The sequence below is a fragment of the Trichomonascus vanleenenianus genome (assembly GCF_965637985.1).
Source record: "Trichomonascus vanleenenianus strain CLIB 3782 genome assembly, contig: TRVA0_005S, whole genome shotgun sequence".
Classification (NCBI taxonomy): domain Eukaryota; kingdom Fungi; phylum Ascomycota; class Dipodascomycetes; order Dipodascales; family Trichomonascaceae; genus Blastobotrys; species Blastobotrys vanleenenianus.
Genome location: NW_027481882.1, coordinates 391,060 through 414,570, shown reverse-complemented (window position 1 = coordinate 414,570; position 23,511 = coordinate 391,060). Strand labels below are relative to the sequence as shown.

The window sequence follows — 23,511 nt, the reverse complement described above, 5'->3', positions numbered from 1 at the left end:
CCCTCGTTTCAATGTTGCACCTTTGTGTCAATTTATCTCCAACTTTGGTTACCACAGGAGGCTGCCATAAGAGTAAGCCAGGAGGCCCCGTCATCATCGGTTCTCTCTCCCACATCCCATGGGCGCGTATTATGCCTGGAGTACAACTCTCAAGGGGCAACGCCTGCGGAGCGCTGGATCTTGCTTGGGGTTCACGTGTGGAGCGTGCAGGACGTGCCTGATGGCGTTGTGCAGAATCTCTCACAAACCATCTGTAGAGATATTCCTGCATTTACCGGTTGTAGAAGGCACACCCCCGTTTCCACCTGCAGACAGGGAATGCCAACCGGCGCTACCCAGTGCGGACTACGTACATGCCTCAGTTACCATGTATTGTCTATGTATGCTGGCAGCACTACATTTAGTTGGAAGCCCATTCGGAATCCCATTCGGCAAATGTGTGGAACGTCACTACGTCGAGTTTGCCCTTTTTCGTTTTCACTATTCATAGAATCACCATTATCGCTTAAACCGACCTCGAACAACACTCTTTAATAGCGGAAAGAATCATTTATTCTCGAAATATCACCAGGGTGGTTTTTTTCCAATCAGAGTGTTCTAGCTAGGCACGTATACTGACCTGTCACAGCCATTCCTGTGCGGGCTAATACCAGTCTACGTGAAATTTTGGCCCCGTCAAGTGCCTAGAGTGCTTTGAGTGTTCATTCCTGTTTTACCGAGACGAACCTTATACGATACATTAGGGAACCACCTCCTGTTTTCACTCCAAGTATCCTGGAACACAGTATCATTGTTTTCCAAGTATCCCTGGACTCACAGGATAACTGTGGTTGAGATCACAGACTATTGGCATTTTACTTGTGCTTGGGCTAAACCTACAACCGAACCTGCTGCTACAACTGCAAAACTATTGGAAGTGCAAAAGTAGAAGACGAAATACCCGTATAACTAATCGCGGTTTAGTTAACTGGTTGTGTCTCGAGAATATCCACCCAAACCGGCACCGTTTGAGCCGAGTGTCTAGTTAAGCTTAACCCTGTACCCCGGCGAACTCGCTTAGTCGACACAGTCTTGAACCTTGGCTGGTACAGGCGCTCCATTCTCTACCGACTATTGGTGGAACCAAGGCTGCTGCTACTGTAGTACTACTACGGTACTGGTAGTTGACCATACTGTTAAGCCTGGTTCAACTGGTTAACCCAGACGGTTCTGTGGCTCAGTGGATCAGTGGTGGTTCAGTGTCGGGTGCCGGTATCACAGATCCGATAACCCGAGCCCCCCTGTCGAAAGACCACTAAACGAAAGTGCCAAAAAATGATGGCCAGCAATGCAAGCAGCAGTAATGGCCGGCTGGGACACTCGACCAACACGTCGACCAGCGACCTGCTTGTCTTCCCGACTGCCCCGAGCCTCAACAAGCCGCTGCCACCGCCCAAGCACTTCGGCGCGGGCGCCATCGGGCCTAGCTCCGGTGGGTACGCCGCGGGCTCTTCCCAAAACGGTAACCGTGCGGCAACCCCTTCGGCAGCAGCCCCTACGGCGGCCACAGCAGCTGCAGCAGGAGGAAGTGGTTCTACCGCGTCTTCATACACCAACCCCCCTAGCGCAGCACCGAAAACCGCCTCCCCTTGGATTGGAACCGCTCCCTACCCCAGCGCAACCCAACCACCACCACTCCGCCGCAACTTCGACGCGCCCCCGTCCCTACCGCCGCTCAACACCAGTGGAGGACATCTTTTCGCCTCGCCAGAGCTGGAACCACCTCAACCAGGGTTTTACCACCGTCGCCAGGGCAGCAGTACCAGCCAGACGACCATCACCGAGGAGAAGAAGAACAAGCCTCTACCCGCGCTGGTCAGCCTGTCGACTTCGTCGCTCGTGTCTTCTTCCTCCGCCGCCTCGTCGCCTATAGCCGCCAGCTTCCCGTCGCTGAGCTCCATCAGCTTGCACAGCACGATGACGACCGTTGCTAGTACTTCGAGCTCCACCGCGCCCATGGGGAGCGTGCTGTCGTCGACCACTTCACTGACGTCGACAACACCGCTGCCGCCGGGGAGCTCTGTGGCGCCGCCAGCGCCGCTCTCGGCACCCTCACTCGTATCCAATAAGCCAGCGTCAAGCTCGACTTCGCTCTACCAGATATGTGTGCACCTCAAGGAGCGCGTCGAGACGATCCCGTGTCTGCAGCTGTTTGCCGACTCGTGCTACGCGCCAGTTAGTATGCGCAATTCGATGTCCTCGCAGAGCTCCGTATCGGTCGTGCAGACGCCGGCCGCCCGAGACGCGTTGTTGGTACCTCGAATCGACCCGGTGACATTTATATGGCGGTTCTTCCGCCTGGGCAGCTCGCTGTGTGCGCTGTTTAACATTCTGGAGCCGCGAACACCGCTCAAGGACGCATTGCCCGACGACGTTAAAGCGTCGAAGCGCGCCGTGTACGACTTTGTCCAGGGCTGCAAGGCCGAGTTGGACTATAATGACGAGGACTTGTTCACCATTTCTAACGTTTTTTCCGACAACACTTCGGATTTACTCAAGGTATGTTTCCCCATTATTGTTTATTAACTGGTGGAATGACTGGTAATTTTCGGTATCAACTGATGTTATTAATTGGTATTTTTCGATATCACCTGATATCAGCTGATTGATTTATTGATATTCTCAATTGGCATCTTTACGATATCAACTGATTGATTTTGTTGATACTCTTGTATCATTGGCATCTCAATTACGGATATTCTCATGTGTCTGATAGATTGATTCATCGCTATTATTGGTATGTGATGATTAATTTATTGGTATGTGAATATCCGATAGATTGATTATCGACAGTATCAATTGGTATAGATTGAGTTTATCGATACTATCAACCGGTATAGATTGAGTTATCGATATCATTAGTACCAGTTAAGGTATCAAACTGATTGAGTATCGAATCATCAATTGGGGATATCGAGTGGCGATACCGTTGGTATTGGTGGAATAATAAACTAACAAGACAGGTAATTCGAACGGTGCAAAAGCTTATCGACACGCTGGAATCGCGCAATCTCTTGCCGCCCATGCTTTTACCAGCCGAAGATTCCCCGGAACCCAAAGATAAACGCGACAAGGTCGTCCAGGAAATACTCGTCACAGAACGCAAGTTCGTCCAGGACCTCGAGGTGCTCCTCAACTACCAGAACGAGCTCCAGCAGTCGGGAGTGCTCCCCGTAGACACCATCCACGCCCTCTTCCCTAACCTGTCGACCCTCGTAGACTTCCAACGCCGGTTCCTGGTCGGAGTCGAGTTCAACGCCACTCTACCGCCCGAAGAACAGCGGTACGGCCTGCTGTTTGAAAACATGGAGGACGGCTTTGAAGTGTATAAAGGGTACTCGCTCAACCAGCAGAACGCGTGCGACATTGCCATGCAGGAGATCCCCAAGCTCCAGGCATTTTCCCACCTCATTGAGCCGAGTTACGAGTTGCCAGCTATCCTCATCAAGCCTATCCAGCGCATCTGCAAGTACCCCCTGCTGCTCAAGGAGCTCTCAAAGTTTACCCCCGAGGAGTGGCCTTACTACCAGGAGCTGCTCGACGGCCTCGAGTCGGCCAAGCGCATTACTAACAACGTCAACGAGTCGCAGCGCCAGGTTGAGAACGAGCAGGTGCTGCGCGAACTGCAGGAGCGCCTCCGCGACTGGCGAGGGCACAACCTGGCCGACTTTGGCGAGCTACTGCATGAGGGCGTCTTTCCCGTCGTCAAGACGGGCTTTGAGCGCGAGTACCACCTCTACCTGTTTGAGAACATCATTCTCTGCTGCAAGGAGGCCAACCAATCGAAGAAGGGCATGAATCTGACCAAAAAGAAGGAGAAGCGCGACAAGCACGTGTCACTCGTCCTCAAAGGCCGCATCTACATGGCCTACATCACCAACGTGTCCGTCTCCAAGAAAGACGGCTACTTCCTGCATATCTCGTGGGGCAAGGACGACGCCAGCGATACGGGTTTCTTTGATATTAGATTTAGACACGAGGAGGCCCTGACCCAGTGGGAGCAGACCATCCGCCGCATGGTCGCCCGCTACCAGGAGTCGGCCGAGGAGTTCTACCAGAGCCAGCTCGAGGACCCCGTCCTACTCAACAGCACCACCTACGACGAAGGGTCCGATGACGAGTACGCCGCTTCCGAGTTCAACATGTCGCGCGAGCAGCTCGCCGGCGGCGACACTAACGGTGGCGCCATGTTCTCGCCCATTTCCGACGCGAGCAGTGGCACGACGCCCGGAGGGCCGCGAACCATGTCCACCTCATCGACCGCTTCCTCTTCCTACCCGTTCCCGTACCAGCCAGCCTCTACTACCAGTAGCATTGGCGCTATGTCCGAGGACCTGCATGCATTCAAGATCACCGAAGGGTCGCGAGACGCCCCGAACCTGCCGCACCCGAGCCGCTCGCGCTCGGCGAGCACGCCCAACTTCACCAATCCGTACCCGCCTTCGTCAGCCCGCGGGTACAGCGACGTGCCGCCGCTGCCGCCGATGCCCAATGGCCTGGCGCCTAGCAAGGCGTCGCGCATCAAGTCCGAGGGCGCCTACTCTTCGATGGCGCCGCGCGAATATCTATCCTCATCGTCCCAAGATTCATCCGCGTCGGTGGCCACCCGGTCGACGGCGCCAACTACGCCAACTAGCGGGTACAAGACGCCCACGCCCAAGTCGCCGCAGCTCAAGGTCAAGCTCCACCTTCATGAGGATACGTTCCTCATCATCGTGTCGGACCAGATCCAGTACGCGCAGCTGCTTGAGCGCATTGAGCGTAAGATCCGCCTCTGCGGCAAGCAGACGCCCAGCCCCATCCGCATCAAGTACAAGGACGAGGACGACGACTTTGTCAGCATCAATTCGGACGAAGACATTCAGATGGCTCTCGAGCCCCGCCCCGAGAACAATACTCTCACCATTTGGGTATCCTAAAATTGTATCTATTTATGCCGTTTATGAACATGCACCTACTCTACCAGTACCAACACGCTACTGTTAGCACTCATGGGGGGACTGGTCCCCCCTCCTTGGGGCTCCGCTACGCGGAGGTATATATCAATTAATCGTGAAGTACCGCCGAATATTTTGCAACAAATTTGTAACGCTGTTGCCAACAGCTTGTTACAAATGATTTGTAATGCTGTTGGGAAATCTGTCACGCTATAACAGAAGCCTCTCTCTCCGCGAAGCGGAGCTACGGGAGCTCGAAGGCTCGAAGGCTCGAAGGCTCGAATGCGCCAGCTGGTATGGCACCGCTTAGTGAAGGGTCATTGATCTCTACAAGATCCCCGCGAAGCGTACGGGGGTTTGGGGGCCAGCCCCCTAAGTCAATTGAAGCGGAGCATTCTTTGGGGCGGTGATAAATATACAAATTATGAAAGGGTTAAGTCATGTAGTACTTTGGCCCGTCGCCGCCCTGAGGCACGGACCAATTGATGTCCTGAGTGGGATCCTTGATGTCGCAGGTCTTGCAGTGGATGCAGTTTTGGGCGTTGATTTGGAATCGGACGCCGTTAGGCTGGGTGTCATCAGGGAGGTACTCGTAGACGCCGGCCGGGCAGAACCGCTGCTCAACGCCCTTGTAGACCGGGTAGGCCTTCTCGGCGTGCTTCTGCCAGTCGGCGACCTGCAGGTGGACGGGCTCGTCCTCGTCGTGGTTGGTGCCGGTTCGCGAGACGGAAGTCAGCAGGTCGAATGAGAGCACGCCATCCGGCTTGGGGTACTCAATGGGGGTGAACTGGTCGGCCGGCTTGGTGGCCTGGGCGTCGGTCTCCGGGTGGTGGAAGGTCCAAGGCGCCTTGCCCTTGAGGATGAGCGTGTCGAGGCCCGAGTAGACAAGGCCGCCGTAGAGCTTGAGCGGGTTGTGGAAGGACGGGCGCACGTTGCGGACTTCGTGTAGCTCCTTCCACACCCACGAGTCCTCGATCTTGGTCTGGTAGTCCGCGATGGTCTTGGAGCCGTCCTCACAGGAGACGGCGTCGAACGCCGCTTCGGCGGCCAGCATGCCCGACTTCATGGCCGTGTGGGTGCCCTTGATCTTGGGCACGTTGAGGAAGCCGGCAGTGCACCCGATGAGGGCTCCGCCGGGAAAGGTCAGCTTGGGGATAGACTGGAAGCCGCCCTCGTTGAGCGCTCGAGCGCCGTACGAGATGCACTTACCACCTTTGAGGACGTTGGCGAAGTACGGGTGATGCTTCATGCGCTGGAATTCCTGGTAGGGCGAGATATAAGGGTTAGCGTAGTCGAGCCCCACCACGAGGCCCACCGTGACCAGGCCGTCGCCAAAGTGGTACTGGAAGGAGCCGCCGTAGACGTCCTTGGAGAGTGGCCAGCCCATGGTGTGTCCGACGTAGCCCTCATTCCACTGCTCTTTGGGAACCTCCCACACCTCCTTGAGGCCAATGCCGTAGGTCTGGGGATCGCTATCCTTGCGCAGCTCGAACCGCTTAATGAGCTGCTTGGTCAGCGAGCCGTGGCATCCTTCGGCGAACAGCGTCACCTTGGCGTGGAATTCCATACCACGCTCAAACGTCTCCTTCGGCTGATAAGACCGGGAAACGCCCATATCGTTGGTCGCAATGCCCTTGACACTGCCGTCTTCATTGTAGACGACTTCGGAGACGGAGAACCCGGGATAAACTTCGACACCGAGCTCCTCGGCCTTCTCGCTGAGCCACTTGACGACCTGGTTCAGCGACACAATGTAATTGCCCTTGTTGTGCATCTGCGGCGGCTCGGGCAGCGGGATTGCATGCTTTGCGGTAAGGAACTTCATGGCGCTCTTGGTGACCGGCGTCAATGGAGAAGGCGGGCTGTCGCGCCAGTCTGGAAGCAGCTCGTCGAGGGCTCTTGGCTCGAGGACTGCTCCTGACAAGGTATGCGAGCCCATATCTGGTGCCTTTTCGAGCACCACTACCCTTAGCTCGCCGGATCCCTTCTCGAGATCGAGCTGCTTGAGTCGGATGGCTGCTGCCAGGCCGGCCGGTCCTCCTCCGACAATGCAGACGTCTACGCCGTCGTCGGCCTCCCTGGGCTCGGTCAGCGCTGGATCAAGCTCTTTAGGTGGCACGCTCGACTGGGTTGCGTAACCACGTCGCCCCACGACGATGCTCGGCTGGCTGGTCAGCTGTCGTCGTGGCAGTCGCTGTGATCTGGTACTGGTTACAGCCGTATACAGGGTCGCCGGTCTTGCCGAACGCTTCAGCGCGGCGCGAACCTGCCGCGACACAATTGGACGGAGTTGTGACATTTGTAGGTTTAAATTCTGCCGGACTGGAGAAATCAGAAGGGAGAGATCTCCGGTATATATATTGCCGAGCGTTCGGTCCCGCGGGTTTCGGTGGGTGTGGAGTCAGGGACGGAGAAATGTCGGCAAAACGAGTGCGGAATGGGTCGTCCAGCCGTGTGAGTCAATTCCTCACCCGCCAGCCAATGACAGCAGGGGCATTACACAACCCGCATCTCCACTAGCAATCGTCGTACTTCACAGTATTGGTACGTCACTAGGACGTTAAATTGTGGAGCCATGGTACTTTTAAACAGCTATTGACGATAAATTGTGGAGCATTCTTAATTTAAAGAGTGATTGACCATGGAGTGTTCGCCATTTGAGATAAATCAAAGAGTGTAAAGGCGCCTCATTTGTGATAAGCTATAGAATGTAGAAGTGCGTCTTTTGAATAATGATAGACCATAGAATATAATGCATTGGTTTGTTTGAATAATGATGGACTGTAGAGTGTATAGCCGTATTCCGTGTGCCTTATTGGAAAAGTGATAGACTGTAGAATGTGAAAGTGCCTCATTTGAACAGTGATCGACCGAGTGCAAAGCATTGAGTACCTCATTTGAATTATGATAGTGTGGAACATTTGGTGTGCCTCATTCGAATAGTGATAGGCCATAGATTTCCACGTAGAATGACCGTGATGTGAGATGAATGAGTCGGATTGTTTTGGCGGGTTCTTTGAAGAAGAGCTGGCAGAGTCAGTCGTAAATGATGAGAGTACCGTTTTTGAATACACACTGCCGCGAGCTACAGAAAAGCGCGGGGTGTTTCGACAAGACGACCTGTTTGAAGGGTTCATCAGGCGCGGTGAACCCAGAAACAGCGCAATTGAGATAGAGCCATGGCCAGCGACCAAGAAACGGCTCAAGCTACCACGCACCCGGGTAGACGAGTACTTCTACGCTGTTAGAGAATTGACAGGGTGCTTTGAGCCAGTGAGCCCGGCGAGACACGTCCACACAAGCACGCAGTGGCTGGAAACTCCGACCGACGTCGACGACTCGCTCGACGATAGTGTGCAATTGAGCTGGTTCTGCCCGGCCCTCCCCTTCTCCGCGTTCAGCTCCTCACCCTGCTTCGCGAAACGCGCCCGCCTCTCTCCACCAGTGTTCCGCCTCGACAGGATAGCCTACAGCTAAAACGTACTCCTTCGCCACTACGGGGAAGAATTGCTATTTGAGGGCCACCCCTCAAGCTCTCGTAGCTCGGCTTTGCGGAGTCCTCCCTTAGAGCCAATTGATCCATCGCAACAATTACCTCCGCTTCGCGGAGCCCCCAGGGGGCTATTGCTAGTAGTACAATGTATTCGAGGGCCAGCCCTCGAGATCCCGCAGCTCCGCTTCGCGGAGTTCTTCCTTAGAACCAATTGATCCATCGCAACTATGATCTCCACGCAGCGGAGCCCCTGGGGGGGGAAGGGGGGGGGGGGGGGCTTGTAGGGACTATTCCCTCCCCCCATTATATTACTAGAAGGGGATATATAGAGCGACTCCGCTTTGTGGAGGGGAGCAGTCGTGTCACCGATGGTAACTTCTGCAAAAATATAGGTTTAATGGAATGTAGTACATTGGGGGTGACTGGTGCTCAAGGGTTAGCCGTACCACGACGTTGGATTTGTCGAGGGCTGGGGCGATCGATCGATTACTGGGCGTTGAACTTGCATATCCCATACGAGTGCCGGGATTAACATGCAGCACAGATCAATTTCCAGATCAAGGGTAAGGGGTGAAAATTTTGAGAATTGAGGAGTTTGCATATTCAAAAGAGCGTTTTTCCATCTCATCTCCTGCCTCGCGAGAAACGACATATAAGTGAATTGGATAGACCATCCTCCTTCGTGTCCGTTAGCAAAAAGCCAATTGGCCGCAGATAAGGGGAAGCATGGGGAAACCACGTGTACAGGTTGGAGGCTTCGAGTGCCTGGATCGCAATGATCAATTGAAGCGCATTTACGGCACAGCGCGGACCGGACAGCCTATGGGACACCAGCGACAGTACTCTGTGAGCAGCACGAACTCGTATTCCACCAGCGGCAGGGGCAGCTCTACATCTCTTTCGTCCATATCTTCCTCTATGGCGTCTTCGAGGGGCTCGTCATACTCAAGTCGGTAGGCTGAACACCCTGAAAAATTCAACCCATCAACCAACGCTCTGAACCAGCCCCGTCCCTTTAGCCAGCTCCTCCTTATGAGTTGACCATTGTACCATGTATATATCCTAAAAGCTTTGTTTCAATCATCACGTAGTGTGAATCCGAAATTTCTCAGGGTGCTCTTCCCCACAATCTGTAGAATTCATCTGTAAAATTGAGCTCGTTTTCTCCGATTATCTCGTAGCGCATTAGAAATTCTTCAGCCTAGGAAGCTTTTCCCCACAATCTATAGGAGATCTGTCGAATCCAACCCGATGGATGAGAAATATTGAACAAACGCCTCCAAAAATGTGTGTATAAAAACAACCATAAATTCCCCTTTCAAGGCTAACCATTGGTGAGGACAATGTCTGAGGCGAACCAGTCCAAGACGAGACCTAATCCTGAGATCTTAATGAGCAGCTCCGCGTTCAAAGGAGACCAACGTAAGCCTTACCATGAGAAATTGCGCAGCGTGTACTAATGCGGCCAGTGATCCGCCAGTTGCCCGGGTACCATAACTTCCTCAAGTCGTGGGTCCGCGACCAGCGGTCTAACGAGGCCTTACGTGGTAAGCGATAGCTAGTGCATCTACATATGCATATATTGTAAGGCGTAGCCTGGTACAACAGCAAGCGTAGCTACAGTATCCTATACTAATATATACTGAGTCTTAACATAAGCATGAACCAGTGAGATATTATATGACCACATTACAGACATAATAGCTAGTAGTAAATATAATAGCTTTCGGGATGGTGTTGAAAAATTAAAAGTCCGAGTCGAAGAATCTCTTTTTAGCCCCTGAAGTCAATGCTTGTCGCTGCATTACGCACGTTGTCAGTGTGCTTTTGGCCAAGTATGTGCATGTCTGCTTGTTTCAAGTTGTGCAAACCCAAAGAGTAGATCAGGAGCTTTATTTTGGCAGCGTTAGACCAGCCTCAACTATACATAAATACTCCTCGCTCGCTGGGAAGGTTTCTTCACTATCGGCAGCCATCAAAGAGCTCTTAGCCCATTTTTTTTCATCGCACTGTTAAAGCTGTACAAAGTCAAGCTGGACGGGTGCTATTCGGAGAGACGGTACTGTACTGGAAATAGTACTTTGGAGACAATCGCAAAACGCTATCATTAGCAATGGTTAGGACATTTCAAAGTCAGCTGGATCTGACTCCATCCAAATCTGCTTCGACCACGGCTAAGTCGTCCCGGCGACTACGCCCCAGGGGACATCTCTACACAGCATCGTCGTTGGCGTCCTTTAAACCGAAAATTGTTGCGCACGACATCACAGAGATGCCCATCCATGGACACAAACGGTCTGTAAGCATGACAGTTGCCAACGCATGGCGACGGCTTAAGGCGGCCACCCCGGCAGGTTCCGCGGCCGCCTCCGCCCGTTCGCCCTCCCTAGCATCGACCTATGGCTTTTCCTCCTCCTGAACCTCCTGAACAGCTGCTGGGTCGCTTTCGGAGGCCAATTGCCAAGCCGAGCATAAAACGGCTCAATTATTTATTATTTATTTGCACATTTTTAAAAGATTCTGTAGCAATGGTAAACAATTATGGCTCTATCAGCCAGGCCATCCAAGAGCCACCTGTGGTTCGGGCCAATGTCGCAACAGGTGGCGGAAACATGCTGCAGACAGGGAAGGCGTAGATACTGTTCTGCGCATCTACATACATGTACAGATGTCAACCTCGATTGAGCATCCAGCATCAAATCGGCGAACATCAGTTGGAGACAAGACCATCCCCACAAGGCGAGTGAGCGAGACCGTTTAGCTTTTTGACGGTATGTCTCTCTACACACACCTTTCCACGGGTGCCAAAGCTGAACGGGAAAACTCTTGGGGAAGACGACTGTCGCAGACGGGAATTGTCTTAGATGAACCACGGAGTGGGATTTTTCAGGGGGTGAGCCTTACCAATACCTACCCCGGCGCTAACAAATGATTCGCCATGGCCGGCCCATAGTCCACTACAGTACAATACGTGTAGCATGTACATTAATTGAGATCTGTAGGTCTCAAAAGATGATTGCAGGGTCCGGGCCGTTAAATGTAGCTAGTGCAAATATATAAACCGTAGGAGCAATCGGACAGGCATATTTGTTTGACTGAAAAGCCAAGCAGATAGAAATATACTGGTCTTTGTATTGGCCATATTCTTGTGGGGTGCATTTGTTATAGACAAATTATATAATGCGCTCTGTCCGTTTCCATAATGAGGTTGCGATTGTTGAACCTGAGGGCCGACTCAATGGACCCAGGCGGGAAGAGAAGAGGCGTCCGCTGCCGTCACCAAAGCTTACAATCCAAACCCCAAGCCCGCTGGACTTCGACGCTACCCCAGAGAGCTCTCCAAAGCCATTGGACGGCTCAGATACGTCGATCTTTTCTCCAGAGAGTTTTGAAGTGCCTAGTCAGCCGACATCGCCGGCTATTGCAGACAGCGGAGAAGAGTTTCAGCGCATTCAACGGGAGCACCAACTGACCTTTGCGCGCTATGAATTCTACGACTTGGCTATGAAGCTTGAAAGACTAAACTTGCAGTTGAACCAGACCATTTGCGATAAGGCGATTTTGGCGCGAAAAGAAAAACAGGGTACCAGTATGTCCCTCCCCCCCCTGCCTCCTCCCCAGGAGGACTGGAAAAAAAATTCTGGTATACTAACTGATCAACAGCATCTCTTATGGACTTTGGTCCCGAACTGTGTAAGTGTCCGAAATCACCCAGCTGTGAAGGGGTCTGCGGATAGATTAGCTAACCGGATGAGAATAGGCAGGCTGATCGGCCATACCCAGGAGACGCTTGATCACAAGATTAGATTCACTCAGCTGGAGATCAAGCGGGTTAGGAAAATGATGAAAAAAATCAAGAAGCGGTTCCCAGAGGTGCTACAGGGATAAATTAAAAAAAATAATTGCTGGCACGCTCACTTGGCATCCGTTTCACTCGGAACACCAACGAAAATCCTGCGCCGCGACCTAGATAGATCCTACCGGTAATAACCGTATAATTACTAATGTCAATGCTTTTCTTTTGAGCACCCAATCATCGGTCACGTAAATCATAGCTTTTAGCCAGTGTGGGAATTTCGTCACAGTGGTGGTCTGCTTGAATATTTTCTAAGTCGCACTGCCACTCTTTGAGCCGAACTCCGAAGAGCAAAAATGTTCTCGCAGTGCATAATATCCGTTTGATGCTCCGGTATGGCTGCTTAATCAGACCGATTAGTATACAGTAAGTGATGTAGAGTGTGCGCTGATGGATATTTATAGCAATATCGTGATATCTCGGCTGGAATGCTGATGCTTCATATTATGTCCAGTGCATCGCTCAATAGGAGATCATGCAGCCATTGTATGCAGCCCTAAGGGGCAGACTTTTCTCATATATATAAAATACAGATTAATTCTCATGCGGTCAGTTTCGTCAATTCTGCTTGGTACTAACCTCGTCTAGCCAGATTCTTTCGCTGAACGTTTTCCCAGAGCCCGTATCAAGCGTTGAATCCACTCGCTACACCCCGCTACACACAGTCGTCATCATGTCACAGAGCAGAACAGCCTTGGATTGGAAGCTGAACAGCTACAAACAAATGCTAGTATCATATCCTCAGCGGAAACAATCAGCCATTCAGTCGCTTCTTAAGCTACGCAGAAGTGTTGCATGCCTGCCCAAAGGCTCCAAGCGATGTAAGTGAACCAGGTACTTGGAATACTCTCTGAGGAAACTAACTACGTAAATAGATTACGAACACTTGAACAGTCTGAAAAAGATAGAGAGCATGATTCAGGACATGGACTCAGAAGAAAGCAGCATACGGGAGATGATCCATGTCCTTGAAGAGCAAAAGCGACGATGCTCGTGAACTTCCCCACATGCATGCACTTCAAATGTTGAAAATCTAATTTATACGTTCATAATGGCTCTTAATTCCTGTAATGTGAAAATATTTTCCTGCAACGTTATTATGGGTGTCCAGTGGATCTTAGATCTGTGATACGCGAATTGCATCCATTTACCTCCCATCTACTGATAAGGCCTTAAAAGGTGGCCGGGTCGCCCACAATGATAAATGATAATAACCCGTTAGTTGATTGGCGGGTTGATCATTCTAATGACGATAATATACAAAGTGCTGTACTATTGGTCGAGAGGTATCCGGGTGGTGATATGTTGAGAAGGAGAGTAGAGGTACGCACCGAGTGCATGCATAATGTCTCAGCCTCACCAAGCCGCACCGAGACTTCAACATGGCCATTTCGTGGCATTGGATGGAAAGCAAGGATATGAGACCCCCATCTTCCGGCATGCAATTGGGCGTACCTGCAGCATTGGATACCGTATATCGCATGTAATTGCAGAAAGCCGCAGATGGCAAAGCCATCCCCCGCCTTTTCCTCCACCCATGTCTTGCCTCTCCCACCTTTGTGTCGTACACAGCCCTCTCATCGCTATCGATCGCGCAGACAATTGAGCAGATAACCCCAGTAAAAAGAGAATGAATAACGAGGAAGAAGAGCTCTATCTCACGCCCATAACGGGCAAGCACGTCCTCAAAATTGCTCTGCGGGTCAAGAAGCTCATTGACACTGTCGTGCCCGTAGCGTTTGACGAGGAGACGGTGACCAAGCCGGACTCGCCAGTCCTTACGGAGCGAATCTTCCAGCTTCTGCTCGAGGCGGCCGGAGGCAAAGGAGATGGTGCCGTCAACACGTCATCACGCAAATACCGTGCCACGCTCGTGTTTGTCCTGCTGACCTGCAAGCGATGGTACATGACGAGTGCCAACCGCGTGCTCTACGACTCGACGCTGTTCGAACTAAGGGCCCTGGCCGCCGAACACCTCGCCAAGCGCGTTATTGAGCGTGAGGAGGACGAGTACTACCTGTTTAAGCATGTTCTGTGCCAGCGATACACGATCACGCTCCACGGGCGCGACGCGCGCCCGGCCAATGCCTTGGAGCTCGCCGTCGACCAACATGCGACGATCGCCATTGGCTCTTCCGGGTTCCAGCGGTGCATGCAGTGGCTATGGCGCGGGTGGATTGTCCAGAGCGACACCGACGCGAGCGAGTATGTCTTCTACAACAAGGTCGCCGACTCGCGGGTCATGGCGCACTTCGATCCGGACCGCCTCAAGACGCCCAAGTACCAGAACTACATCCAATTGCTTTTCTCGTTTCTGTACCTGGGCATTTACACCATGGCCATCAACGAGATCGAGCCCACTGAGTCCACCGCCATCAGGACGTTCGAGTGGCTGCTCTACATATTCACGTTTGGTTATGTACTGGACGAGATTGTCAAGCTCTACGACGTGGGAACGGCCTACATTGGCTTCTGGAACGTTTTCAATGATACTCTTTATGCAATGGTGGTTATGTCAATGGGTCTGCGGTTCTGGAAGAACCATGAAGCGACGTCGTACTACCTGCTGGCGTGCTGCGCCCCGCTCATCTGGGCGCGGCTTCTGCTCTACCTCGACTCGGTCCGGTTCTTTGGCGCGATGCTGGTAGTACTCGAAGAGCTCATGAAGGAGAGTATCATTTTCTTTGTGTTGATTTTCATCCTATTTGGCGGGTTTTTGCAGGCGTTCATGGGCCTCGACAACACCGATGGCATCCTTGATACCTGGAACATGGTGGTGCATTCAATGACGCGGACAGTGCTGGACTCGCCAGAGTTTGATCTCTATGAGCAGTTCGGCCCACCGTTCGGCATGATACTTTACTACGTGTTCACGTTTGTCATATCGACGCTTTTGCTAAACATTCTGATTGCGCTGTTCAATTCTGCGTATGAACGCATCTATGACAATGCCAATGACGAATTCATGGCTCTGGCGGCCCAGAAGACGCTGCGGTTTGTCCGGGCGCCCGACGTGCACGTTTTTGTGCCGCCGCTCAACCTGTTTGAGCACATCTCCCTTATCATTCCATTCAAGTGGTGGATGCCGCAGCGCCAGTACAACCGGCTCAATGACTACCTCATGATGGTGCTGTATTCGCCGTTCCTGCTGGTAGTGGCCATTGACGAGGCCAAGTGTGCGCGACGGGTCCTGTACAACCGATCCAAGGGCGTGCGGGACGATTCCAACGAGACCGACGAGGAGTGGGATCTCTTTGACGGGTACTACACCGCGGAGGAGATTTTAGCAGACCCCGCCGAGCGGTATGGCGCGCAGAACGAGCAGATGGAGCGCGTCATTGCCCAGGGAGACCCCGAGTTTCCTATTGACGAGGCCCGGTGGAGCGATCGCGTAAATGCCGCGGCACCTCAGGTACAGGAGTCCGAGAAGTCTGGCATTTCGTGGGAGAACTACCAGCTGGCCAAGAGAGTCGAGGAGCTCACGGCATTAGTGGAAAAGCTTGTCCAGGAGAGCTCCACGCCATTACCCTAGTTCTATTTATGTCATCCCATTGTTCCTCGTCAATTCTCCTCGTGGGATTCCCTGGTGCCTCAACAGCTAGTCGATCAGCGTTTTAAACACTGATCCGTCTAGCTAGCCGGGGTTGCTTGCTTGCGGGTTACAATATTGTCATATGTAAATTGGCATAAATGATGTATCTGTTTGATTCAGGGGCAATTAAGTTCGTCCGCCGCGGTGAATAGCTCTTTTAAGTCGCCATCTGTATGAACAGCCGTGAGACCCCTTCAACCCAAAGCTGGAACAGAGAGGTTTGGAGCCTGGTTCCTGCATTTGCTTCTTCAGGAACACGGGGTGCCACATAGGGGTATGATCAGCTACAGCTAGCTCGATTTCTCCCTTCTGCTGGCCCCGTCGAGTGGGTTGGGTACAGATCCCAAATGCCGAGCGCTCTGTGAGGAGGACGATGAAAGATTAAGGGGCAACTGGCCTTTTTACGGTAGTACATGTCCGACATGGAGTTTTTCAACTGCAGCTGCATATGTCATACGTAAGAGCAACAATGTCAACTGCCGCACTTGATGTAACTGCTAAACTTGAGACTGCTGATGTTACAGTGCCGTCATAGGTCATACGTGGAGACATAGACATGAAAACTTGCCATGTCGGTTGGACATTACATGCAAGTACTGCTCTACCGGCGAAGCTCAGTCTAGGCAGATTATATGAGCCTTTCATGTGTGGACGATTCCATCCCACGATGGTTGCCCGAGCCTGCAGAGCCAAGACGCAATACAGGACGGCATGTTAGCCGGTGCATTACAGAATACGTAGACACCCTTGACCAAGCTTTCTGTAAATCGTCCCCTACCCTACCCCAAATATGTGTATTTAGCCCGGAGATATCAACTGCTGGTAAGTTACGCTCCGGCGCAGCTCTGGCCATCGCAACGCAGGCGGGCTTTCAGGAGAATCCCTGCCCCTTTACCAGACCGTCTGGCATGTCGTCATGCCGTTCATGCCGTTATTGCCGTACCGTGTGGCCTTGACAGCTACGTACGTACGTACACCCTCCGGCGGGTACCAGGTACCAAACCTATGCAGTCTAGCCCTTTGGTCTGCGTTCTGCATGCATTGTAGGTCGCCTGGAGACGCAGCCAGGTATTTTTCTCTTCGCTCGGCGGTATCCGGTGTTCCTGCGCATCATCATCGTCGTACAGAGACCAGATACGTAATGTGTGTCCTTGGTTGCCGTCCGGCTCAGGCACGTTCACTGTTCGGCACAAGATGGAGATCCTCCTCGCCCGCACGATCCACGTCCCCCTGCCCCTTAGCCCATTTTCCCATTTTCCCAATTTCCCACTAAACTGTTGGTCATTGCTAGGGTATACATTGCTGGTCGCATAGTCTGGTGTTAAGGGGTTATGAATGACGTGTATAGGCAATGTTTAATTAATAGACGTGCCTGATGAGATAGCTCGTTTCATGGTCCGTCAAATACAGAGCAAACACCGGGGAGACACCTGCATGTAAGTGCTCAGCCACCATAAATGCCGTAAAGGAGGTGTATACAGTAGTAGAGGGGAAAGGGGAGGAAGTATGACGACTGCGATTAGTCGTCGCCAAAAGTGTACTCACAAGTGACACCCCTTTTTTTATTTTTTTATTTTTTTTTTTCGTCAACGCTCCGGGTGGAGATCCATAGACGCCTGGGAGCATCGAAGGACACGTATCTGAGCAGGACAGAGACAGATCCCCTTTGCTTTGAAGACAGGTTCTGACGCCGGTTGTTGGCGCGGTCGACGACACGCATGTAACAGGAACGCATGTCACAATCGGCAGGGGAACACGGCCCAACGGTCGCTTGGCACCGCAGTTTGGACCGTGCATAGGGTGACGGGAGCTGGTGTGTCCAGTGTAGAACCGCATCCGCTTACATGCCTCCAGCAGATCGGTATGAGCAAACACTACGCCGCCGAGGTAAACCCATTGCAGGCAAGATCTGTATGGAGGCTCAGCCTGCCCGCTACGCTAGTAGTGCTCCACCGTCAGAGAGGACGCCTAGCAAAAGCAAACCGCTGCATGGCCCTCAGACAGCAGCATGCTCGAAAAGCGAATGGTTCCTGTCGCTCGACGTCTCCAGTGTAGGGTACAGCTGGCGTGTACAGATAATTTTATCCCCCTTCTGCACCTCGCATCTGGGGGTGTCTTTTTGGTAGTAATTGGCGACACTCTCTGGGCGCACATATATATGCGATTGGGCGCCTGGAAATTTTTGTCTATTTTTCCTCTGTCTCCTTTGAACTGACCCCCTGCTCTCCCCTCCCTGTTACTGTACAGTGTACGATAATAACCCTCTCCCGCCCTGTACCTTAGAGTGTACCATAGTTGGTCCCGAGCATGGCGTATTGGTCCGAGCATGGCAGAATGAACCTCAAAGACTCTACGACCCTGCCATCAATCCAGACGATTACCTCAGGAGGGGGGGGATATCCCCATCAGGCTCCTCACCCAGCGCCAGCTCCTACTCCTCCTCCTCCTCCTCCTCCTCCTCCTGGGCCTTTTTACCATCAGCATCCTCCTCCTCCGCCGGTCTCTGTACCTCCCCATGGGCCTCATCCGGCACTCCAGCAGCAACAGCATCACCCGTACATGCATTACCACCAACAGCCCGTAGTATACGACCCCCATGCGCCGCCAATCCACGTTACTCCGCCTCACAGAGGCCAGATGTTCGCGGTCATGCCTCACCAACCGGTCCCACAGCAATTGTCGCAAAGCGCTCCAAATCCTTCCCTGCTGGGGCCCGTGCCAGTAAACCGTAGAACCTTCCGACAACGGCGAAAGGACCCCAGCTGCGACGCGTGCCGGGAGCGCAAGGTCAAGTGCGATGCAACCGAGTCCGCCGCATGCTCTGAGTGTGTTTCGCGTCAGCTCAAGTGCCAGTTCACCAAGGACACCAACCGCCGCATGAGCTCCATCCGACAGATCAGAGATCTCGAACGCACCCTGGCCAAGGCGCTCAACTGCATGTCCGAGTACAAAACACGCCTCAAGGAGAATAATGTAGACATCCCCGAACCGCTCGCCGCCGCCGATAGCGAGCTGGCCAGCATCGCTCTCAGCGAGGACGCCTCGCCCGAACTCTACGACACTCAGTCCGGGTCACCGCCTTCATCCACCAATGGCCACGGTTCCGTAGTCCGCAGTCGCAGCGGCAGTATCATCAGCAACGGCAGCACCCACGGCCTCTCAGGAGCTATCTCGGGCATCTCCCTTAATAACAACAACACAGCGGCCACCAGAGCCCGTCTCCATGCCAAGCTCGACCACAGCTACGCCGGGTATAAGAAGTTCCTGGCCAAGTACAACCACCGCGTCGTCAAGCCGCCGCGGTACGTCCGGCACCCGCCGCCGTCGACTCGCTTTGCCAGGCCCGTGCCATCGCGCAAGCCGCGTCCGCCGCTGCCAGAACCGAAGTTGGCCGATGCATTGCTGCATAACTACCGGTGCACCTACCACCACTGGCTACCGGCGTTCGAGTGGGGCCCGTTCAACGAGAAAGTCGCCCGCATCTACCGCCAGGGCGGCTTCGACGATTCCATCTCGGACGACTGGATCTCCCTCTTCTTCGCAGCCCTTGCGCTGGGCCTGCGGGACAACGAAGCCGCTTCTTCAGCGGGCAGTGAGGGCACTGACAGAAGTGACAGTCGGCAGGCCATGCAGGACACGCAATTTGTCAACGTCACCCAACAGATGCTGGGGCTCTCTCCCGTAGACGATGAGTACTCCCCTGACGCAGTGTCTGCGTCACTGCTGGTCTCCGTGTACATGGCCGAGACTGGCCGAATGTCGTCTGCTACGCTGTGGCTGCGGACCTGCGTCCACGTCTGCAGCGAGCTCGAGCTCGTCGAGCACACGTCGTCTTCACGAGAGCTCCAGAACCTGTGGTGGAGCGTCTACTCATGGGATCGCATCCTGTCTATCCAGCGAGGCCCGACGTTCGTCATCAACGTGGCAGCGACCTCCATCAACGCCCCGACGCCGCCAGAGCGAGGCACTGAGCAGGGGCACGAGTACGAAGTGCTGGGTCCCATGGTCCACATCATTCGGCTGCTTGATATGTTTGGATCGGCTCTGCGCGAGTCGCCATCGCCAACTCTGTCGTGGTCCTCCCTGGATCTGCTCCACTCGCACGTAGAGTCCTTCGCAGCTCTGCTCCCGTCGTACATCACAAGTTCGGAGGCGCCGCTCAAGCCCCACGAGATGGTGCCTACTATTCTCATGCACTACACGCGGAGCCTTATCCAGCGGGTCAACCTTTCTCCAGCAGCCAACACGAACCTGCGAGGCTCAGCGCTCGAAGTGTCGACCTCAATTGCATCCGAAACGGTCAACGTCATGGCCCGGTTCATGAACCACATTGGGTCCGATACTGCAGCCGTCGGCACGATTTGCACCAACTTCATTGGCCTGCACATCTTCCAGTGTGCGCTAATAATGTTCACCCGGGAGTACTACCAGAACGCGCGGTTCCTAGTGTCTATTCTTGAGCTCATGGCCCAGCGTAGACAGTCGTTCCACAGATACTGCAATTACCTGCGCGGCTTTGTCGAGTTCTTGGCCGCCAATTACGGTGAGGACTCTACATTCTCGCCGTGGCAGGACCTCGATGTGCTTGCTATGCTTTCTACTGACCTCCAGTCCATCGAACCCTTGTGCTGGGTCTGGGGAGACTCGTCGACCGACAGCGGAAGTTACTCCACAGAGTCCATTTCTGGGTGGGCTGCGGTGTACCCATGCATTGACCACCTTATTCATTCGCGCACCGGCGTGTCGAGCGGCGCCCAGACCGCCTGTTCTACGCCTGTCACTGTCACGAGTACTACCCCGCCTCCGCCAGTAACCGGCAAGCGCAAGCTTGATGAGAAGAGTGATAAAATGTCCATTGCCACGATAATGTAATTTATTCTAGTTTCTTAGATGATGATGATAGAGATTAATTATTTAATGCTAAAAGTAATGATTGAACCACTAGTTTATTCTACCTGATGAGGCTCTAATGTAAGCTATAGTTGGATTAGTTCTCCTTCACCAGCCGACGGAATCTAATTAAGATCATATTAATACGGCGCGCCCTAAAATGCTAGAACTACTGATAACTACCTTGTGTGCTACTTGGTGATGCTATGTTGAGATTGCCTATACTTCCATCTAAGCTAATGCTAAGCTATTGAACTAATTACCCTGCACCTGCACGGGACTCTCATCCCTGGCAAGAGAGAGGGGGGAAGGGGCAATGGTATAGCTGGTTAGTCTTTGACCTTGATTCCACTAAAGAACAACATCTTGACAGCAAAAGCAAGCCCTACATGGAGCGCTATAGCAAGAGCAAAGATGACGGTGGCAGATTTTCGGTCGCTTGCCTGCTGGTTATGCTCCGGCAATAGCTTCTTGAAAATGTTCTTGCCGATAAACGACGCAGAAACAGCAAACCCGAGAATGATGAATATCCATCGGATAATATTGGAAAGCCGAGGAACCCCCAACAGGGGTGACACGGACAAGATGGCAACGGGGATCCAAATGACGTTTGAATACCCATACAATGCAACCAACTGAAGCAGCGTCGTGTTCGGGGCAATGTTCAAATACCTTAGAATGAGCCACATCCCCAACGGGATGAGGAAGGTATACGAGTACATGAGTCCTGCAGCGCCCGTCAGCAAATCAAACTTGTACTCGTATTTCTTGCCCTGCCACGACGAGAAAAGCAGCCCCGTCAATGTAGACGAGAAAAACAGCACAAACACGACAGTTGTACAAATCCAAAACGGCCCGTACAAATCCGGCGTGCCATTGCCTCCAGCCACCATTCCCCGTCTCGTGACTCCGCTCTCAATGTCGTCCTCGTCATCTGCAAGGAATTGCGTCTTCTCAAACGGATTCAGCGCATATAGGCACCTCTCCATGACCTGGCGCGTCTCCACGTCAAAGAATCGCATGTAGAATCCGAACGAGAAGATGCCTCCCGACGCGTCCCTGCTGTAACTTGGCGGGTTATCCCCTCCGCTGCCTCCAGCGCTCTCATCAAGAGAGCCTGTCAGCGGCTGTCGCGAGCTTTCCCCCGCTGTGTCAAAATCTGGAGGCACATAAGCCTGGTGGCCCATATCTTAAAGCACACGTTAGCCTTCCCTTTAATAGCCCCAAAAATATGATTCAAACTTACTAGGGGCCTTCCCATCAGAGCTCGGGCGCTCCGGTTGAACCAATGGCTCCTATACATGTCAGCACTTCATTCCAATTAATCCTAGCTAACTTACGGTATCTGGTTCGACCGACATATTGAATACCGTATTGCCAGGGATAAAAGGTTGAACATGTGTGGGAGGTTACGTCGCGGCGGTGGGCGCGCTCTTGCACAGCCGTTCTAGCGGAAAGCCGCATATAGTGCGATTTGGTGAAGTAGCACGAAGGTCTAACTCGCGCTTACGATGTAGAAGCCGTACTTCAGGCTAGCGAACATTACGGGAGAGAGGACAGCAATAAAAGAGCTAACTGGCCATGGGCTGCTGACGGCCAAAGCCACACCAATGTCACGGCAGGACGCCGGTACTAGCTCTCTTGTATAGGCCATTGCGGTGCTGGCCATAGTGAGCGAAAAGGCTGCGATGAAGGTAAGGCACTGCCAGAATAACGAGTCCAACGACTGGCTCGACGCGCCATTCTACGCCATTCCCTGTCACAGAAGGAGCTTCGCAGCCGGTAACAGAAAGTAGAAAAAGGCAGAAATGCAGGCCCCCAAATGTGAGGCATCCATAGTGAAGTAGTGGGACCCGCGGCGTCCAATTGCAATAAATCAAGGAGGCAAAATTGGCCACGAGATGGATGCCGTAGATTGTAAGCGCAACTCTTGAAGACGACTGTTCAGAAAGCCCCGACACAACAGCGCCATTAGAATTTAATTGTCCCCCATAATTCGGGAAGAGTCTTAATCTGACAAATGGTCGAAACGAGGGTACACTATGAAGTGGGAGTTAATATGGAAAAAGTTGGCAAAAGTTGACATACTTATGACATTGATACACGACGCCTGGATCGCTGCTTGGGCAACTATCGAATGAATAAATCTGATTTTGTTACCGCCCTGGAATAGCACTGTAATATCGGAGCGCCCACGCTCTGAGACCTCTCGATAATACTTCACTATTCTTTCTTTCTCGGATACGTCACACACAGTTTCCAAACATCTTATTGATTTTTCTTCATCGTGGTCCTTGGATGTTCGAGCGATATCCTGTGGCGACACTTGTAGAAACAGGCTCAGTGGAGCGCAAGGAATTACCAACGAGGAAGTGACAAGCCAGCACATGGAAAACGACAGCGGGCCGTTGCCGTCCCTGAACATAAAAGCTGCCATTACGGAAGAGACAAGTACTCCGAGTGGAGCAGATATCTGCATACAGGCTTCGGCTTACTGAGTGTGCCTTGACAACCTCTTTGGTGTACAGAAAAACAGCGCATGACAGAACCCCAATGCTCTAGCCCTTTATACATCTCCCTAAGATGAGGTATGCGTAATCAACAAACAAGACTGAGATTAGAAGTCCTAATAACCAAATCTAAGAGAAAGCTATTATCAGTTTCTTCTTGCCCATCCAATTCGCAGCCACAATCGGACAGAGCG

At 52.7% G+C, this 23,511-nt stretch overlaps 8 protein-coding genes across 8 annotated transcripts; 6 read left to right on the top strand and 2 right to left on the bottom strand.

The window, feature by feature from the left end:
• Positions 1-1,314: 1,314 nt before the first annotated feature.
• CDC24 (Rho family guanine nucleotide exchange factor CDC24) lies at positions 1,315-4,958 on the top strand (the record flags this gene model as incomplete). The annotated part of the gene is made up of 2 exons (XM_076682973.1): positions 1,315-2,538; positions 3,003-4,958. The coding sequence occupies 2 exons, from the start codon at positions 1,315-1,317 to the stop codon at positions 4,956-4,958; spliced, it is 3,180 nt and encodes a 1,059-aa protein (XP_076542948.1).
• A 451-nt stretch (positions 4,959-5,409) lies between these two features.
• CIR2 (electron-transferring-flavoprotein dehydrogenase) lies at positions 5,410-7,275 on the bottom strand (the record flags this gene model as incomplete). The annotated part of the gene is made up of 1 exon (XM_076682972.1): positions 5,410-7,275. One exon carries the CDS (start codon positions 7,273-7,275, stop codon positions 5,410-5,412), a length of 1,866 nt encoding a protein of 621 aa, XP_076542947.1.
• A 2,585-nt stretch (positions 7,276-9,860) lies between these two features.
• On the top strand, positions 9,861-10,027 carry TRVA0_005S03862 (uncharacterized protein; the record flags this gene model as incomplete). Its single annotated transcript, XM_076682971.1, has 2 exons — positions 9,861-9,891; positions 9,939-10,027. 2 exons carry the CDS (start codon positions 9,861-9,863, stop codon positions 10,025-10,027), a joined length of 120 nt encoding a protein of 39 aa, XP_076542946.1.
• Positions 10,028-11,649: 1,622 nt separating this feature from the next.
• On the top strand, positions 11,650-12,357 carry TRVA0_005S03840 (uncharacterized protein; the record flags this gene model as incomplete). Its single annotated transcript, XM_076682970.1, has 3 exons — positions 11,650-12,058; positions 12,133-12,162; positions 12,230-12,357. 3 exons carry the CDS (start codon positions 11,650-11,652, stop codon positions 12,355-12,357), a joined length of 567 nt encoding a protein of 188 aa, XP_076542945.1.
• A 641-nt stretch (positions 12,358-12,998) lies between these two features.
• TRVA0_005S03818 (uncharacterized protein) lies at positions 12,999-13,322 on the top strand (the record flags this gene model as incomplete). The annotated part of the gene is made up of 2 exons (XM_076682969.1): positions 12,999-13,146; positions 13,201-13,322. 2 exons carry the CDS (start codon positions 12,999-13,001, stop codon positions 13,320-13,322), a joined length of 270 nt encoding a protein of 89 aa, XP_076542944.1.
• Positions 13,323-13,955: 633 nt separating this feature from the next.
• On the top strand, positions 13,956-15,857 carry YVC1 (ion transporter; the record flags this gene model as incomplete). Its single annotated transcript, XM_076682968.1, has 1 exon — positions 13,956-15,857. One exon carries the CDS (start codon positions 13,956-13,958, stop codon positions 15,855-15,857), a length of 1,902 nt encoding a protein of 633 aa, XP_076542943.1.
• Positions 15,858-18,224: 2,367 nt separating this feature from the next.
• Positions 18,225-20,789, top strand: TRVA0_005S03774 (uncharacterized protein; the record flags this gene model as incomplete). The annotated part of the gene is made up of 1 exon (XM_076682967.1): positions 18,225-20,789. One exon carries the CDS (start codon positions 18,225-18,227, stop codon positions 20,787-20,789), a length of 2,565 nt encoding a protein of 854 aa, XP_076542942.1.
• Positions 20,790-21,136: 347 nt separating this feature from the next.
• YIP5 (Yip5p) lies at positions 21,137-22,168 on the bottom strand (the record flags this gene model as incomplete). The annotated part of the gene is made up of 3 exons (XM_076682966.1): positions 21,137-21,996; positions 22,054-22,102; positions 22,148-22,168. 3 exons carry the CDS (start codon positions 22,166-22,168, stop codon positions 21,137-21,139), a joined length of 930 nt encoding a protein of 309 aa, XP_076542941.1.
• Positions 22,169-23,511: the final 1,343 nt, after the last annotated feature.